Here is an 18,308-nt window from a genome sequence, read left to right on the forward strand (position 1 = left end):
CCGAAATGGCCTCTATCTGCACTGTGGGGTTTCTGTGATTCTGTGAATGTCGGCACCCTCGTTCTTTGTTGAACTATTTAACATATCTAAGAAGCTTTTCTGCCGTTATTGTTGTCAGGCATGTTTTCACAGGTTGTTTATTCTGTCTGTGTGGAGTTAATCGGTTTAATTTTGTTTGGTCGGCTGTGCTATGTGTGTTATAATGGTTAAAAAAACAAACTATGTCCTTATTTCTCCCAGTGTGTGGGTGGGTGAGTGCGGAGACCTGCCACTTCGGGTGCGGTGTTCTCCGGGTCTGACGTAGATTCTTTAACAGAAACTAATGAAGAAAGTGAGGGAGGGGGAGAAGTTGGTTAAAATACTGACCAACTTCGGGAGACAGACTGCTCTCTAGTTAAGCTAGATTTGACCAAATCGGGAACCATCAGAGAACATTAGAGACCGACAGCGAAGGGTGAAACTGACTTTTAACGCAGTGTTTGTCTGTTTCTTGGCTCCAGTCTTGCAGGAGACGTCTCTCTGTGTAAGGTCAACATTTCCGGGATCACAAGCTGGAGATCGACGAGAAGGTAATTGGATGCGAACTCCTGATCTCCAGTTTTTTTGACTTCATGTTATTGCCTTCACCCCAACCCAGAATAGGGAGCGAGGTTTAACCCTGTGACTGTCCCATTCCTGCCGATGGGAGAGGAGGGAAAATCCCACCCTGTGTTGCTCAGGTGGGCGGAGGGTGTGTTCTTCACTTGTCCCGGTGGGACTTCGAGTTACTTCCGCCTGATGCACCAAGAATGGAATTTCCCCACTCCTAACTCTAAAGGTCTTTTTTTAATGATTTCTGTATGGATTAGCTGTGCCTCCGAGGTTTGCTGAGTGTCCCGCTGCTATTTCACTGCAGAACTCCGAATTTATTCTCACCTTTTCTCCCCCCACCTCCCAAACAGCATTTTAAAACCACAGTTTAAATCCCCGAGTGCCGATGCTTCCCGAGACTTTACTGCAACCTAATGACGTGCCACCAGTTTAATGTTACACTACTTATTTGGTTGCGGTTCTCTCTTCGAATTTGGTGTTAAATCTGTCGTGTGAATCCGGAGTTAAGGCCTCAGCTGACTTCGGAAGAAAGGAGTGGGACTCTGAGGGCGCAGTGTCTCACTGCTTTGATTTGACCCGGTATGGAATGTGCTCCGAGGGTCCCTTTATTACTCTTTTTAAAAAAATAAAAAAAAATCTACCTGATAAATGATTGGAGACTCCGATTGTTGCCTCTGTGCTTTATCTAAACATTTCACACTTTAACTACTGGAGTGATTACTAGGCGTTCCAGACAAGAGCTGGGCAACTTAAGCCAATTACACTGTCTGGCTGGAACTTGTGCTGCAGCTATTACTGATCGTTGGCAGTGAGTTTTAGTGCTTTAAACCTGGTATGCAGCCTCTGGGCACATTTACACTGCAGGCTTTGCATTGGTGCATTGCAGTTTCTGCTCCCTGTCACCCAATTTATGCAGTGTGAATGTGGATTTAAGACCTGACCTGATTTCAGAGGGAATCAGAGCAAGTCTCCCACCTCTAGGAAGACTTGCTCCAGTGTTGAGTTGGGCCTTGACTCTGGATTTAGGCTGCATTTACACAATAATTATACACAGAATATACAGCACAGAAACAGACCATTTAGTCCAACTAGTGTGTTTGTGTTTATACTCCACACGAGTCTCCTCCCATTTGCCTCATCTCAGCCTTTCACCATATCTTTATATTCCATTTTCTCTCGTGTACTTGTCCAGTTTCCTTTTTGAAAGCATTTAAGCTATTTGTCTCAACCACTTCCTGAGGTAGCGAGTTCCACATTCTAACCACTTGAGTAAAGGTATTTCCCGATTTGGATTTAATAGTAACAGTCTTGTATTTATGGCCCCTAGTTTTGGATTCTCCCACAAGTGGAAACATTCTCTCCACATCTATACTGTCCAACCCATCCATAGTAAGACGTCTATCAGGTCACCTCTTGGGTCTTCTCATTGGCATGATTTGTAAATGCACCGTCCAGATATTAAATCCCAACTCGGTTCTCTTAGTGTGAAACAACAACATTTTGTCGATGATCTGACCTGTGACACCCAGCTGTGCTGTACGTTACACTAAATGACTGACTGAATGCAAACTGCACAATATTGTAAACACACTGCAATGAGAAGGAGCTTTGTTTTATTTATTCAACCATCCTGTTTGTGATTTCCTACAATTCAAATTGGTTAGTTTCAAACTGGTGCTGGGAATACACTTGAGCATGTGACTTGTTACCTGATAAATGTGATTTAAAAAAATCTATTTGTTTTGCTATGTATTTACTGATCGAACCATTGAAGTTATCAAAGATTGGATGGAAACTGCCCCTATAAGTGTCCAGCTGTGTGTAACACCTCCAGTAGGTTAAAGCAGTGTTTCCACATCTTCCCTTACGAATCAATTTTGTTGAAGACACCCTGTAAATCTTGTATTTCTCAACATGACAGTTTATTTAAGAAAAATAAAATAAACGTTCTTGTTTCAGATAATGGCAATACACCCACGCAGGGTGCGTTTGAAACCTTGGCTGGTGGCCCAAGTGGACAGTGGACTTTTCCCAGGTCTAGTTTGGCTCCACCGGGAAAATAAACGTTTCCAAATCCCTTGGAAACATGCAACTCGTCACAGCCCTCCTCAAGAGGAAGAAAACACCATCTTTAAGGTGAAGCCAAGGTTTTAACTCATTGTACATGTTATGGTTTTATGACTTCATTTCTATAACATTGCTTTCCACAATGCTCTTCTAAACAGATCCGCCATACCAAACATGGCTGAGTAATTTTAAATGGAATAGTTGGTTGCCCTTTAGCACATTTATACAGCTGAAACAAACTTGCTCTGTTTTGTAGATGCATTGTTTGTTTGCATCCTATCTCCATCATTTGTTCTTTAGATAACTTAAACATTATTTTAATTGGCTTGGAGCATGAATGTAACTCTCACATTTAGTAATATTGCATTTTAATAGCACCATATGTCAAAATGTCCTAAAGTACTTCATGGAATTAATTACTTTAGGAGTGCCAGCAAAAATGGCAGCCATTTTGCACTGACAGTCTCCCAGACGTAGTAATGAGATGAATGACCAACGTTGGAAACATAGAAGCAGGAGTCAGCCATTCGGCCCTTCGAGCCTGCTCCACCAGTCAATATGATCATGGCTGATCCTCTATCTCAATACCATACTCCTGCTCTCTCCCCATACCCCTTGATGCCTTTTGTGTCTTGAAATCTATCTATCTCCTTCTTAAATATATTCAGTGACTTGGCCTCCACAGCCTTCTGTGGTAGAGAATTCCACAGGTTCACCACCCTCTTGAGTGGAGACATTTCTCCTCATCTCAGTCCTAAATGTCCTACCTCGTATCCTGAGAACGTTTTTGTGATATTGGTTGAGGGAGGGAAACAATAGTGCACTGGGATTTTTAATTACTGGAATATGCAGACAGGACCTCGGTCTAACATCTCACCTACAGGCTAGCACCTTACAGCACCGGGGCTTTAGCTTGGATTATGTGCTCAAGTGCTGGTTTGGAGTTCAGGCCCTAATCTTTGGACCTAGTAGCAAAAACACTACTAACTGAGATTTTAAATGTGTCAAATCTGTGTTTACTTGTTCAGAAAGGTGGACAGAAATCTCAATGGACTGATTCACTGAATATAATTTCTCATATGTTGAGTTAAAAGATCAACAGTCAGCGGTGACCAGCCTTCTCTGCTTGTAAATTTTCAATCCATTTATTAGGGTGGAAGTAGATTAACTAAAATGGTAACAAAACAGAGTTGCAAATTGTAAACCAAGAAGGTTGTTTTTGTGACTAGAAGCCTGTGTCCAGTGGGGTTCCGCAGGGATCGGTGCTGGGTCCCTTGCTGTTTGTGGTCTACATTAATGATTTGGATGTGAATATAAAAGGTATGATCAGTAAGTTCGCAGATGACACAAAAATTGGTGGGGTGGTAAATAGCGAGGAGGGAAGCCTCAGGCTACAGGACGATATAGATGGGTTGGTCAGATGGGCGGAACAGTGGCAAATGGAATTTAACCCTGAAAAGTGTGAGGTGATGCATTTTGGAGGGACTAACAAGGCAAGGGAATACACAATGAATGGTAAGACCCTAGGAAGGACAGAGGATCAGAGGGACCTTGGTGTGCATGTACATAGATCCCTGAAGGCAGCAGAACAGGTGGATAAGGTGGTTAAAAAAGGCACATGGGATACTTGCCTTCATTAGCTGAGGCATAGAATATAAGAGCAGGGAGGTTATGATGGAGCTGTACAAAACGCTAATTAGGCCACAGCTGGAATACTGTGTGCAGTTCTGGTCGCCACACTATAGGAAGGATGTGATTGCTTTGGAGAGGGTGCAGAGGAGATTCACCAGGATGTTACCTGGGCTGGAGCGCTTCAGCTATGAAGAAAGACTGGACAGGCTGGGGTTGTTTTCCTTGGAGCAGAGAAGGCTGAGGGGGGACCTGATTGAGGTGTACAAAATTATGAGGGGCGTAGATAGGGTAGATAGAAAGGAACTTTTTCCCTTAGAGGGGTCAATAACAAGGGGGCATAGATTCAAGGTAAGGGGCAGGAGGTTTAGAGGGGATTTGAGGAAGAACTTTTTCACCCAGAGGGTGGTTGGAATCTGGAACTCACTGCCTGAAAGGGTGGTAGAGGCAGGAGCCCTCACAACATTCAAGAAGCATTTAGATGAGCACTTGAAATGCCATAGCATACAAGGCTACGGACCAAATACTGGAAAATGGGACTAGATTAGACAGGGCCTGATGGCCGGTGCGGACGCGATGGGCCGAAGGGCCTCTTTCTGTGCTGTATGACTCTAATTGAGCAGGATATCTTCTGTTGTTCTAATGAATAATAAATCCCAAACTCCTATGATTCTAAATGTTTACCTCTTATTGTACTCCCCATAACATTGTAACCAGTCAGAATGGCAAAGTATCTTGTAACTAACTAAAATATGAAAAGGCAAAGACAGTGAAGAGTTGAAAAATAATTGTTTAGCAATGTTAAAGCTCTAACTATGGTCCCATAAAGGCTGGCAACTGTTGGAAAGGTATGATTTGCACACTAGATAATTGTGCTTCTGACTGAAAATTGAATCTGTGACCCAGCCTGTTATCTGAACGGAACTGATAAAAGACCAAGTTATTCTAACTGGGTATATTTTCTTCTGTTTAGTGAAGTCATTTTTATTTAACATTGTACACAGAAGAAAAATATACTCCGGAGACGTTTTACATAGCAAAACTTTCAACTTCAGCTGGGGTGTAAAACTAGCGGTATCAGATCGGCAGCCTGTTGTACATCCTGCCCCCCTTTTTTTTCCCTTTTCTATTGATTCAGTGGTAAGGAACATCGGGTAGCGTGTATAACAGGCGGCCGTTTCACTTCACGCCCGTTTGCTTTATGCCTCCACCGAAGTTGAAATTTCTGTTAATTTTCGCTGTGGATAAAGTTAAGAGTAAATTGGTTTATAATGACAACAGAAAGTTGAAGAAAAATCAGTTTTTATTAAACTGAGACAAAGAATAGACCCAGAAGTCTATGGGGCAATCTTGTATAGTTAATCACTACATGGAACGAGATTGGTCAGTACTCACTGAACCAACAATGGGGTCGATTTTTAACTTGCTGATATCGGCATTAGGGTGTTAATTACCTCAACAGACTTGCTGCCCTGTTAATGCCAATGCTGTGCCCGCTGCCAATTTTACAGGGACCTACCACTGGGCGGCCGAAGCACCTGCCAGTTTCAGGCGATGGGTCCCTTTTAATATGCAAATGAAGGCCCTGTGCCATACATGGGACATATTGGCGATAGAAGCGGTCGGAGTGTGTGTCTTGCACTCACCGACCAGTTTCACTGGCGGTGCTGAAAAGGTGAGCTTTAAATTATTTTTGTGGGGCTAGGAGTGGAAGGAGCAAGGAATGATTTTTTTCTGTTCAAATCTACAAAGCTGGGTCACTTAAAGTATTAATTCCAATGTATTTTATCTGCAGGCATGGGCAGTAGAAACTAGCAAGTATCAGGAAGGGATTGATGACCCCGATCCAGCCAAGTGGAAAGCTCAGCTTCGTTGTGCACTTAACAAAAGTCGTGAATTTAACCTCATTTATGATGGAACCAAAGAGGTTCCAATGAACCCTCTTAAGATATACGAAGTGTGTGATATCCCACCGAGCAATGGCACGCACAGCAATCCAGGTAGGAAATTGCTTTTGGTTGTAATAGCTGGTACTGGCAAAAGTTTGACCTGGGTGTTTAAAAACAGTTGTCCGTTTGGAAGTTTACTCCATGTAATGTTTGTCTGTGATCGCAGACTGGGAGCAGGAATCAGTAATCCAGTAGGTTTTATATTGGGATAGGGAGCAAAGAGCTAATTAAATCTCAAGGCTTCAAGGGGTTAGATTACAATATACTGTAACAGTAAGATGAAGCAATTGTCATTGATACTAAGCTTGAACTTTCAACTGACTCAACAACAACTTGCATTTATATAGCGCCTTTAATGTAGTATAAATTCCCAAGGCCCTTCACAGGAGTGTTATACGATAAAATTTGACACCGAGCCACATAGCGATGTTAGGACAGGTCACAAGGTTTGAAGGAACAACTTAAAGGAGGTGGAGAGGTTTAAAGAGATAATTCCAGAGGTTAGGGCCGAGGCAGCTGAAGGCATGGCTACCAATGGTGGAGCAAAGAAAATTGGGTATATGCAAGAGGCTAGAATTGGAGGAGAGCGGAGATCTCTTGAGGGTTGTAGGGCTGGAGGAGATTACAGTGATGAGGGGCAAGGCCACAGAGGGATTTGAACACCAGGATGAGCCTTTTAAATTTGAGGCATTGCTAGACCGGGAGCCAATGTAGGTCAGCAATCACAGGCGGACTTGGGACGAGCGGGATTGGTGCGAGTTAGGATAAAGGCAGCAGGGTTCTGTATGAGCTCCAATTTAGGGTGTTAGGTGGGAGGCAGGCCCAGCGAGCATGGGAACAGTCGAGTCTGGAGAGAGTTTCAGCAGCAGATGGCGGAGTCTGGAGCGGAGTCAGGCAATGTTGTGGAGGTGTAAGTAGGCAGTGTTGGTGATGACATGAAGCTCCGCTTAGGGTCCAATAGGATGCCGAGGTTGTGAACAGTCTGGTTCAGTTTCAGACAGTGGCCGTGGAGTCGGTGGCTAGGGGATGGAGTTTGTGGCAGGGGCCGAAGACAATGGCTTTGGTCTTCCCAATATTTAGTTGGAGGAAATTTCTGCTCCTCCAATACTGAATGTGGACAAGCAGAGTGACAAATCGGAGGCAGTGGAGACGTCGAGAGAGGTGGCGGTGAGTGTACATGTGATTATAACTATTTGAAGAGCCAAAATAGTCTTGGGGCTGAAAGGTAAATTATTTGTTTTCATTTTAAAATTAGCCTTGAACAAAAATAAAATCTAGTTAGCAGTAAAGAAAGTACAACTTCACAAAGGCATGAGACTGCTGCCAGGAACCAAAATACACTGCACATATAGTAAGTAATAGGTTATACTTCAGTCAATGTAGAAAGGGACGACTAAATTTTGACTTTCAGAGGGCATTGATTTGTAATTAAATTGAAAGACATAATGGGTGTCAGATTTGTAACATAACAATATAATTAATGTGTATTTTACAGGATCTGTACCATGGGAAGAAAATGACGTAGATTTGGAAGATGAAGAGGACGATGACTCGAGCTCTTCTCAGCCTCAAGTTAAAGTGAGTGGAAAAACTTTGAAGCCGGAATTACGAACAGGATAAGGGTACTATAAGAACATAAGAAATTGGAGCAGGAATTGGCCATATGGCCCCGCAAGCCTGCTCCGCCATTCAATAAGATCACGGCTGATCTTTGACCTCAACTCCACTATGGCAAATTCAATCTGGATGTCTTGGCACCCTGATGGCTTGGTAGGTGAAGTCACCATCAGGTGTAGAACCAAGTCATAGACCACAAATTGAACTGAGGACTTTGTATTGTATGTTCAGTTAACTAGCCTTGGTCAGTGCAGCTGTAGGGGTGCACTACAATTGGCCTTAGTGGTCATGGGCTAGAGAGGAAAAAAATCAGCTTGGATTCTTGTTCCTCATTGCTGTGTAAGGATCCCTGCTAGAAAGTGTGCAGGGGTGGAAATCAGCTAAGAACAATATGGGGCCTGGCTCTGATGCTCAAATAGCCTGCTGATGTGCTGTCTTGGCTCACCTGAAAATGGCCATTTCTGCAAAGGACAGACTAACTGGGTTTAACTTCTCAAGCCAGAGGGTGATAAGTCATTAATGAATACAAGTCAGTAAAAGTTTCAGATGACTTGTGTATCTGAGTGTGAAATTGTTGTTTTCAAATCATTCTTGTATATTATATCTGATAATCTATATCGTTTTCAGGGATGGTTTATTGCCCTTTTTTATTTTGCTGATGCTGGTTTAAATGCTGAATAAACAGGACTTTTTTCGGGTTGGCAGGCTGTAACTAGCGGGGTACCGCAAGGATCAGTGCTTGGGCCTCAGCTATTTACAATCTATATTAATGACTTGGATGAAGGGACTGAGTATAATGTATCTAAGTTTGCTGATGATACAAAGTTAGGTGGGAAAATAAGCTCTGAGGAGGTTGCAAAGAGATATCGACAGTTCACTGGGCAAGAACATGGCAAATGGAATACAATGTGGGGAAGTGTGAAGTTATCCACTTTGGTAGGAAAAACAAAAAAGCAGAATATTTTTTGAATGGTGAGAGACTGGGAAATGTTTGCACTCAGAGGGACCTGGGTGTCCTTGTACATGAACCACAGAAAGTTAAACTGCAGGTACAGCAAGCAAATGGTATGTTAGCTTTTGTTACAAAGGGATGAGTAAAGAAGTCTTACCAATGCCCTATAGTGAGGCCACACCTGGAGTACTGTGTACAGTTCTGGACTCCTTACCTAAGGAAAGACACACTTGCCTTAGAGGGAGTGCAATGAAGGTTCACTAGACTGGTTCCTGGGATGAGGGAATTGCCCTATGAGGAGAGACTGAGTAGACTAGGCCTATATTCCCTCTCATTTAGAAGAATGAGAAGTGATCTAATTGAAACATATCAAATTCTTAAGGAGCTTGACAGGGTTAATGCTGAGAAAATTGTTTCCCCTGGCTGGGGAATCTAGAACACGGGGGTCACAGTCTCGGAATAAGGGGTCGGCCATTTAGGACTGAGATGAGGAGAAATATCTTCACTCAGAGGGTTGTGAATCTTTGGAATTTGCTATCCCAGAGGGCTGTGGATGCTCAGTCGTTGAGTATATTCAAGACAGAGGTCGATTAAATTTGGGGGAATTAAGGGATATGGAGATAATGCGGGAAAGTGGAGTTGAGGTAGAAGATCAACCACGATCTTATTAAATGGTGGCGCAGGCTCAAAGGGCCAAATGGCCTACTCCAGCTCCTATTTACGTTCTTATGAATGCCAGCAGATGCTGTATCAGTTTGTGTGGTGACAGTAAAATTTCTGATGTAACCAATGCAATTTTATTCAGTGCCCATCAACCTTTGATTGTCAGGAAATGATGGAATCAGCATACATTCTAAAGGAATTAATGCAGTTGGCCTATATTTGAATCATGGAATAATACAGCAGAGGAGGAGGCCATTCGACCCATCCTGCCTGTGCCCGGCTCTTTGAAAGAGCTATCCAATTCATTCCACTCCCCCTCCCCCTGCCCTTTCCCCACAGCCAACGTCCCTGCTAAGCTGCCTGGCCACGCAGTGGTCTGGTGGTCTCGCGCAGGCCTCTCACCGACTTATCAATGTAAGAAACCGCTCATGCGCGAATATTTGAATAGGCCACGCAGCCAGTTAAAGGGACTGCGCGGCCCCCCCCCCCCCCCCCAAAAATTGGAGGGAACATTGCCCAGTTTTGAAGTTATTATTGAATCTGCTTCCACCACACTTTCTCACAGTACAATCCAGATCCAATCAACAGAGTCGGTGTATAATATAATTCTTCAGCGATAGACCCCCCCCCCCCCCCCCCCCCCCTCCCCATTTATGAATATATTGGTCTTTGGTCATTTATGCCATTTTTAAAAGAAGGACTACTCTGATTTATATTCATTCCCTCTTTTTTTTATACACAGATGCAAGAAAGCTTTCCATTTCTCAATTTAAATGGTAAGTGAACCCAACTCTCGTCGGTATGCCAAAGTTCTTTTTGTAATAAAACCCTAATGGCGAAGTGGAATAAAATACTTTTATATAAAAAAAAAAAAAAAAAACCATCTCTAGAATCTGGGTTTGACGTTGGCTGTAAGCGTTCAGTGTGAAATGGATCTGAACAATCTCGGCCCATTTACTAGTGGGCACAATTTGGCAGCCTCGCCTTGAAGGACAGAATATTGCTGGCGTGTGAAATGGAAACATTGATATTGGTGCCGTGTGTGTGCTTTTAAAGCTGAGGCATATTGGGGCAGAATGGAGGAGCTTCACCTGCGGTTGGTGCATCAGGATGTGCTCGATGCTGAGACTTGGTCCATAATTTAATGAACAGACAAAAATAAATGATTAGATTAGCGTTCAGCAATCTCATTCAGCATATGTTTTTAGATGAGATTCCATGAGAAATGGGAAGCTTGTGCTTGACAAATGTTCCCTTTTTTGTCATTGTTATTTGATCAAAACATTTGTGCAGAACCAGAAATAATTTTGTTTCTACAAATTTGAGTTTCTCTTCCTCCCTCCACATTATCTGTACTTGTGGACAAAGGTGCAGGTTGGTACAGTATAGAAAGAAAGAACTTGCATTTATATAGCACCTTTCATGACCTCCGGATGACCCAAGGCCCTTTACAGCCAATTAATTACTTTTTGAAGTGTAGTCACTGTTGTAATGTAGAAAACACAGCAGCCAGAGCCAATTGTGCATAGCAAGGTCCCACAGACAGCAAAGTGATAATGACCAGATAATCATTTTTCAGTGATGAATATTAGCCAGAACACTGGTGAGAACTCCCCATCTCTACTTTGAATAGTGCCATGGAATCTTATGTCCACCTTAAACTGAGGCCTTGTCGGCCCTCTAACATCTCATCTGAAAGACGGCACCTCCAACAGTGCAGCACTCCTTCAGTACTGCACCGGTGCGTCAGTTTAGAGTTTGTGCTCGTGTCTCGGGAGTGGGACTTGAACACGCAACCTTCTGACTCCGAGATGAGAGTCCTACCACTGAGCCACGACTGACCCTAGTATGTGAATCTCTTCACAAGCTGTAGCAATATTACTCCTTGTTTCAAGTAATAGGGGACATTCTTGAGGTGAGGCAAGGAACATCTTGGTGGCTTTTTCCTCTATTCCCAGATTCAGTAGAAACTAGGAATTTGAAGTTGAACTTCCAATTAAGAATCCAAAAATCTGGCTGCGTTAATTATTTTTAAGACGTAATAGTTGTGTAAAGTAAACTGTGTAGTGAACTTGGGTATTCTCTCAGCGTTGTATTATAGTTCAGATAAGAGTTTGAATAAATCCAGGCAGCTTTACTTGGTGTTAATATGACTTTAAACTTCTATGTCTATAAGTTAAATCAGGACCTGCAGATGACTCCAATCCTACTCTATGTGGTGATTCTTGATTCTCTCTGAAGTAGCCTAACAAGGCGGTCAGATGTAACATAGCTACTTCGAGAGGAGCCTACCAACGCCGCTTTGGGGCAACCAATGTAGCCCAGGCAATGTTGCCTACATTCTCTGATCCCCAAAAAATTGAACTTGCTAATTTGATCTAAATCAAACAAAGATGAAAGTAAATTGGTGGGTGATGTAACAAATGACAGTACAAAAATTGTTTAGAAATTAAAGTTGATATTTTATTAAACGGCAATGATGATGATGACGACGACTCTTAATTGTGTAATTTGAACCCTGCAGACTCGCCAATGGCCCCAGCAAGTGTGACCAACTGTTCTCCCAATGTGTGGATAAAGACCGAGCCAGAACAGATCCTGCAGGTCGATCCTCATTTACCAGCAGAGATATTCAGCACTCCAGAAACCTGGATCAGCTCGCTGCCCAGTAAGCAAAACATCTGCTGCACGCAAAACATCTGCACGCAAAACATCTGCTGCACACCAAAACCAAATCTAAGATTGACCTCTCTCTTTCTCTTTTTCTCTCTTTCTCTCTCTCTCCATAATCTTTCTCTCCCTACCCTAATAAGTGACCTTCCTTGCAACCCTTCACCTCATTCACAGTTGCTATCACCTTGCTTAAAAACATGGTAAATATTAATGGCCAACCTCTGTTTACCACAATAGTCTCATTCAAAAGACTTGCATTAGATATAGTGATCACATCTTAGAAATGTCTCAATGATCTGGATGTACAATGAAATGACTTAGTGTAATGACTGTTATGTAGGACAATGCAACAGACACTTTGTGCACCACGAGTTTCCACAAATAGCAATGAGATAAATGGCCCATTAACCTGTTTTAAGTTGGTGGTTGTAGTTCTGGGAAGAATGTTACCCAGAATACCTGGAGAACTCCCCGCTCTTCTCTCTTTCTATATTGCCATGGGACCTTTACTATCCAGCTGAACTGGCAGATGTGTCTCCGAGGGAGCACACCATCCACCATGAAACTCGCCGCACTACTGACCTGGAGTGTCGCCCTAGATTATATCGTCCCATCCTAAAGAGAACCTTGAAGCCGAATGTTCTGACTTTAAGCTGAGGCTGTTGCTACCTGAGCCGAGCTGATTCCCCAGGGAAAATATTAAGATAAAAGTATATTGGAGTAAAGTATATGGGAGAAAAATGTGCAAGTTTAATGGGAATTTTAAAGGGTGCTCTGATCATTTGCATCTGACGGAGACAAAATGATAAATTTGCATACACAGGTGCAAAGGTTAAAGAGCACAAATTAAAGTAGATGGGAATTGATGCCAAAAACTTGCAGTGAAGAGGAATCTGCTTTTTAAAATAAATTAGATTAAGTAAATGTGTATCCATGCATCTAATCATCCTTCAAATTCTAAAAATATATTGTGAAAGAGTTCTTTCTTAAAACTAATGAGCGTTAAAATGTAGACCTCGGATTCATACTTTTTTCCCCTCGATTCTGTACAGTGACAGACCTGGAGATCCAGTTCCAGTACCGAGGCAAAGAATTGGGACCGACCTTAAACGTCAGTAATCCACAGGGATGCCGTCTCTTCTACGGGGATCTGGGTCCAATGCCAAACCAGGAGGAGTTGTTTGGTCCAGTTTCCCTTGAACAAGTGAAATTTCCTGGAACAGACCACATCACCAATGAAAAGCAACGCCTCTTCACAAACCGCCTGTTGGATGTGATGGACCGAGGACTGATCCTGGAAGTGAGTGGTCATGCAATCTACGCCATCCGCCTTTGTCAGTGTAAGGTGTACTGGTCAGGACCCTGTGCAAGTGGAACGGCTACCCCACACATCATAGAAAGACAGAAGAAAGTGAAACTCTTTTGCCTGGAAACCTTCTTGAGTGGTGAGTTGTTTACTTCAGTAACGCTCTATAAGCTAAATGGGTTGAACAGAATTGGTTTAATATCTGTACCCTCAAACATGAACCCCTGACTGTATTTTGTGTATGGTGGTCCTTCTCTCTTTTTTCTCTCCTCCTCCCTCCCCCACCCCCCCCCCCCCCCCCTTGAAGAGAAAAAAAAAAGTTATTCATCCCCTATGTTGTTTTTCTTGATGTGAAATGGTTCAATTTATGGTTGTTCTCTTTCCAGATGAGAGAAATGTGATTCCTCTGTTCTCCCATCAGCCGGCAGAAGCTGGACATGGGGATAAAGGAGAAAATGTGGGATAGAGTGGGAATGAAGAAAGAGAAACCAATTCTTCTTTTGTCTCTCATCGCATCCATTGATGCAGTGCTCTCCCTCCAAGGGCTAGACTGATTTATGAAAATCAGTTGAGGCTGATGCTGCAATTTGTTGCTTGTTGAGTGTCTCCAACATTTTCATTCTTGACCATTAATAAAATGACTGACCATATCTGTAAACTGGAACTCGATGTCTTCGCACAGACAAATCTGCTCACACAAATTTTAATTTTTAATTGCAGATCTGATTGACCTTCAAAGGGGACAAAGTAATAAAGTACCACCATTTGAGATTTACATGTGCTTTGGGGAAGAGTGGCCAGATGGGAAACCTAAGGAGAGAAAACTAATAATGGTGCAGGTACTGGAGTTCCTGGGTTATTAGTCATGTTTCCATGCAAACTACACACTTTTTTTTTATTTGAAGTGTACAATTTTTCAGAGCGTCTGTGAAATGTACCATTCCAGTTACAAAGCTGATTTGATTGTCAATGTGGCCATTATAAGTGTGTAAGCCATGTTGTGCTTGTAGCCAGATTCTACTTGTGTACTTGCAGTGAACAGTGCACTCCCGTTATAAACCAAGTCTGCTATTTTTTAAATCTAAAATTAGAGGACTGAAAAAATCAACCTGGATTGTTAACTCCGCTTTAATTCATTTAAATGAAATGCAGTACAGTTTTTATTATTTTTAGTAATCATGGCCGAGAAATTCAGGTCGGGGGCTTCCCGCGGGTGCAAGCCTCCGACCTGCACTTACCTTGCGCGCCGGCCGTTGTGCTGTGGGCCCGCGTGGGATTCCGATCCTGGGCCTCCTCCAACTGCCGGTGAACAGTGCTTGCATATCCCAATGGCACAGTTAGTTTGAAGCGTCCCCATGGATCACGTGGGCCATGGAGAGCCAATGTTAGCAGGGAATGCCCATTCATAAAATTGACAGGAAGAGCTGTCAAAACTATAAATACTATAAGCCCTAAAACTTCAACCAAAAAAAATCACATTTTAAAAATAAGTATAAATTACATAAAATATTTTAAACACAATTAAAATTTATCTTTTGAAAATTAATTTTTTCTTACGGGGCTAAAAATAAACTTGCCTTTCTTTAAAGTATTTAAAAATAATAAACCTGTGGAAAAAATGTTTTAATTTTAATTAATTCACCACTTACCTTGCATTACATGTGTAACTCCTGGAGACTTGCCCTCCCGGAGAAACCTGCGAAAAAAAACTTAAGTTCCAGGCGTGCGTGCTGCCTCTCTGGCGTACGTGTTCGACCTCTGAACCCCTTCCTTTAAGGGAACGGAAGTTCCGGTTTCCTGCGCATGCGCAGTGCATGCATGAAATCGGCACTTCCATTGGGCCTATGGGTGAGTACCCCGTGCGTACTCACCCGTGGAGACCTGAATTTCTGGGCCATATCTTTTAGTTGTCTCTCTTGTTTTACAGCAGTTCATTTTAAGTGATCAAATTCAATTTTAGTCACATTTTTAATTAAAAAAAAGTCATAAATGGATTCAAGGTCAGGGCGTCTAGCAGTAAAAGCAGTACTTTCATTTTTATTTGTTCTGTTCCATTTAGTAAATGCCCATGACCTCTAAATATCATGGGGCAGAGGACTGTTACATTTGTTTAAACTCAGGAAATGTATTAGTAGCAGCCTGACCATACCACAAGGTCTCTTTCCAAAACCAGCTCTGCTGTCATTAGTGGGCCAATGGCTTACTCCGTTGACAGCATGCATTCATTTTATAATTGTTCTTGGGATGTGGGCACCACTGGCAAGGCCACATTTCTTGCCCATCCTTAGTTACCTTCAGGTGGTAGTAGGCCTTCTTGAACTGCTGCAGACCTTGGTGATGGTGGTAGGTAGGAAATTCTGGGCTATTGACCCAGCAACAATGAAAGAACAGCTAAATTATCCCAAGTCTGACTGATGGGTGGTAGTGTTCCCACAACATTGCTGCTCCTATCCTTAGTGGCAGAGGTTGCAGGGGAGGGAGGTACTGGACTTGCTGTGTCTGTAGCTGTAGATTGCACATGACTATGTGGGGATGGGTTTGGCATTTTGAAGCTCGATGCAGCTGCATGGTCTGTAGCAAACAGTAAATTGTTTTATATTTTTTTTTTTCCCCCCATCTAATGATTTTATGTCTTTCAGGTTGTACCGGTTGTTGCACGGATGATTTACGAGATGTTCAATGGTGAATTTACACGTTCTTTTGACAGTGGCAGCATCAGGCTGCAGATTTCAACCCCAGACATTAAAGATAATATTGTGACTCACCTGAAGCAGCTCTACCACCTCTTGCAAACAAACCAAGGACATGAACCATGGCAAATTCAACCTCCAAACCTTCATATGGCACAACCCCTGCCAGCCCAGTAACATACACTTCCTTCCCGACCACTAGAACTGTTAACTGTAGGTGAAAATTCCACAGTGAATGTAAAATATTGATTACTTAATTTATATATGGTTAATAAGCTTGCCCTACTAGTCATAGTGCCATTTATCATCATGTAACTGATGAAGTTGACTTTTATGTTTAAGAAATTGAGCTCCCTAAAGTTTCTGTTCTGTGTAGACTTTTTTCCCCTATATGCCCAGTCTTGGCTTATAGTTGTGAACCGGAAGATGTTCCTGTTCAACTCCTGAAGATCAGATCTAGTTTATAGCAATTAAATCCCAATACTCACAATGGAATCTAATTTTGGAATCCATTCCTAGTCTAACTTGCATTTATATAGCGCCTTTCACAACCTCAGGCCGTCCCAAAGTGCTTTACAGACAATGAAGTACTTTTGAAGTGTAGTCGCTGTTGTAGCGCAGGAAGTCTTGGTGCTCCCATTGTTCAGCTGTGGCCCTTAAGGTACGGAAATTGTCCAACAAAGGCTGTTTTTGTGCTGTAGACTCAAATGTAAGTGACACCCAATGTTTTCTCAAAGTGAAATAAGGTCAGTGTCCCCAGACAAAGTCCTGTGTTCGGCCTTTGATTTTTGTAAGTCAGAAGTAGAACTTGGAATGCCCTGTGCCAGCTTCAGTGGGCTTGGCGTCCAAAAAAAACCTGTCGAACCTAAAGCATGTGATAAGATGACGAGCTGGTACTAACAGAAATGTGTAACCAGAGACGAGGAGAGAATATTTAGTGAAAGCCACCTTTTTAAATGGGATATGAATGTGGTTTCAAAAGGCCTTTTTAACATGAAACTTCCACTTTCCAACAGATTCCTCCTTGTTTTATCTTGAATGCAGCTAGTTCATGATTGATATACTATCAAATTAACTTTTTTGTTTAAAAAAAAAAAAGCATGGCAAGCTACAAGAATATAACTGTGAAGAAGCCATGATTATTATATACTTTGGATGCAAAATACTAAGTTAAGGATTTGTTAATTAAACTGTGTAACTGAAGATTGACTTACTATATAAGATTGCATGATGTAAGTTTTTTTTAGTGTACACTGTTGTTAAAAGGCAATGAAATATTAGTTACCATATCATTAACTACATTTTATTGATTTCCTTTCAATCTAGAGATTAGCTTCTGACCTGAAACGCACTCCAGTGCTCAATTCTATATAAAAAGTGATTTTTATTCTTTTTAATGGTAAGGATGTCACCTGAACATCAGAAATCTGCAAGTTACGTAATTTGGTGAGCAGTGATGTGGATTTCAGAAAATTAAAATCTGTCCTTTTTTACTGATACAAGAGAATAATTTTGGTTTCTGTATTATAGCAACTTTGCTCAATAGTCCATCAGAATTTAAATATTAATGCTATATAAAATGTATATATAGCGTCTGCTTACTTGAGGTGAATACTCCTGATTTAATCTATATTGACTTTCACTATACAATCAATGGTGATGGATGGTTAAAGGTAGAAATATCCATAAATGATTGTCATATTTCAGTTGCAAGTCATTTCATTTTTGATCAAATCTTTTATGAAGGCCAATAAAAACCCCTTCTGCTACATAGAACCAACTTCAAGTAATTCTGATGGATTTCATTTTCACAAAGCTTGTAACACGTGCCATTTTATATTCCTGTACTTGCTGTATATTTGAGGACACTAAGTCCTGTGCCATATTAAACTACAACATAAATTTTTATAATCTTGTACTGTGACTTTTTCAATGTAATTATAGATGTACTTGACAGCACTCATTCATTTGGTCTTGTCTTATTTTGCATCTTGGCCTATCATGGGTGTAGGCATGGGGGAGTTCAGCACACCCGCACATCCCCAAAAAAAAAAAAAAAAAAAAAATTCTGACTTGGTTTTTAGTTAAACCACTCCTCCTTTCGGAAGAGCCTTTGATCACCTTGAGAGAACACAAACAATGGATGTTCATCCAGAGCTAGACCAGTGACA

The 18,308-nt window shown here is 41.9% G+C and overlaps 1 protein-coding gene across 2 annotated transcripts; it reads left to right on the forward strand.

Annotated features, from left to right (window-relative positions):
* Positions 1–495: 495 nt before the first annotated feature.
* On the forward strand, positions 496–18,096 carry irf6 (interferon regulatory factor 6). 2 transcript variants are annotated; one of them, XM_086011254.1, is made up of 10 exons: positions 496–569; positions 2,551–2,727; positions 6,083–6,287; positions 7,732–7,814; positions 10,211–10,244; positions 11,993–12,136; positions 13,194–13,586; positions 14,168–14,286; positions 16,087–16,350; positions 17,464–18,096. In XM_086011254.1, exons 2-9 carry the CDS (start codon positions 2,554–2,556, stop codon positions 16,312–16,314), a joined length of 1,380 nt encoding a protein of 459 aa, XP_085867380.1. In that variant the 5' UTR covers positions 496–569; positions 2,551–2,553; the 3' UTR covers positions 16,315–16,350; positions 17,464–18,096. The 2 variants fall into 2 exon arrangements, with proteins under 2 accessions (XP_085867380.1, XP_085867379.1); XM_086011253.1 differs by having other exon boundaries at positions 16,087–18,096.
* The last annotated feature ends 212 nt before the right edge of the window (positions 18,097–18,308 follow it).

This window comes from Somniosus microcephalus, chromosome 18, assembly GCF_052327205.1.
Source record: "Somniosus microcephalus isolate GS21.2 chromosome 18, FLI_Smic_1.0, whole genome shotgun sequence".
Lineage (NCBI taxonomy): Eukaryota > Metazoa > Chordata > Chondrichthyes > Squaliformes > Somniosidae > Somniosus > Somniosus microcephalus.

Excerpts from the sequence above, each read along its gene's own strand:
- irf6 (XM_086011253.1), top strand. The coding sequence starts at position 2,554 with ATGGCAATACACCCACGCAGGGTGCGTTTGAAACCTTGGCTGGTGGCC. Across the intron at positions 7,815-10,210 it reads CTTCTCAGCCTCAAGTTAAA|ATGCAAGAAAGCTTTCCATT; the intron begins GTGAGTGGAAAA and ends TTTTATACACAG. Across the intron at positions 12,137-13,193 it reads CTGGATCAGCTCGCTGCCCA|TGACAGACCTGGAGATCCAG; the intron begins GTAAGCAAAACA and ends GATTCTGTACAG.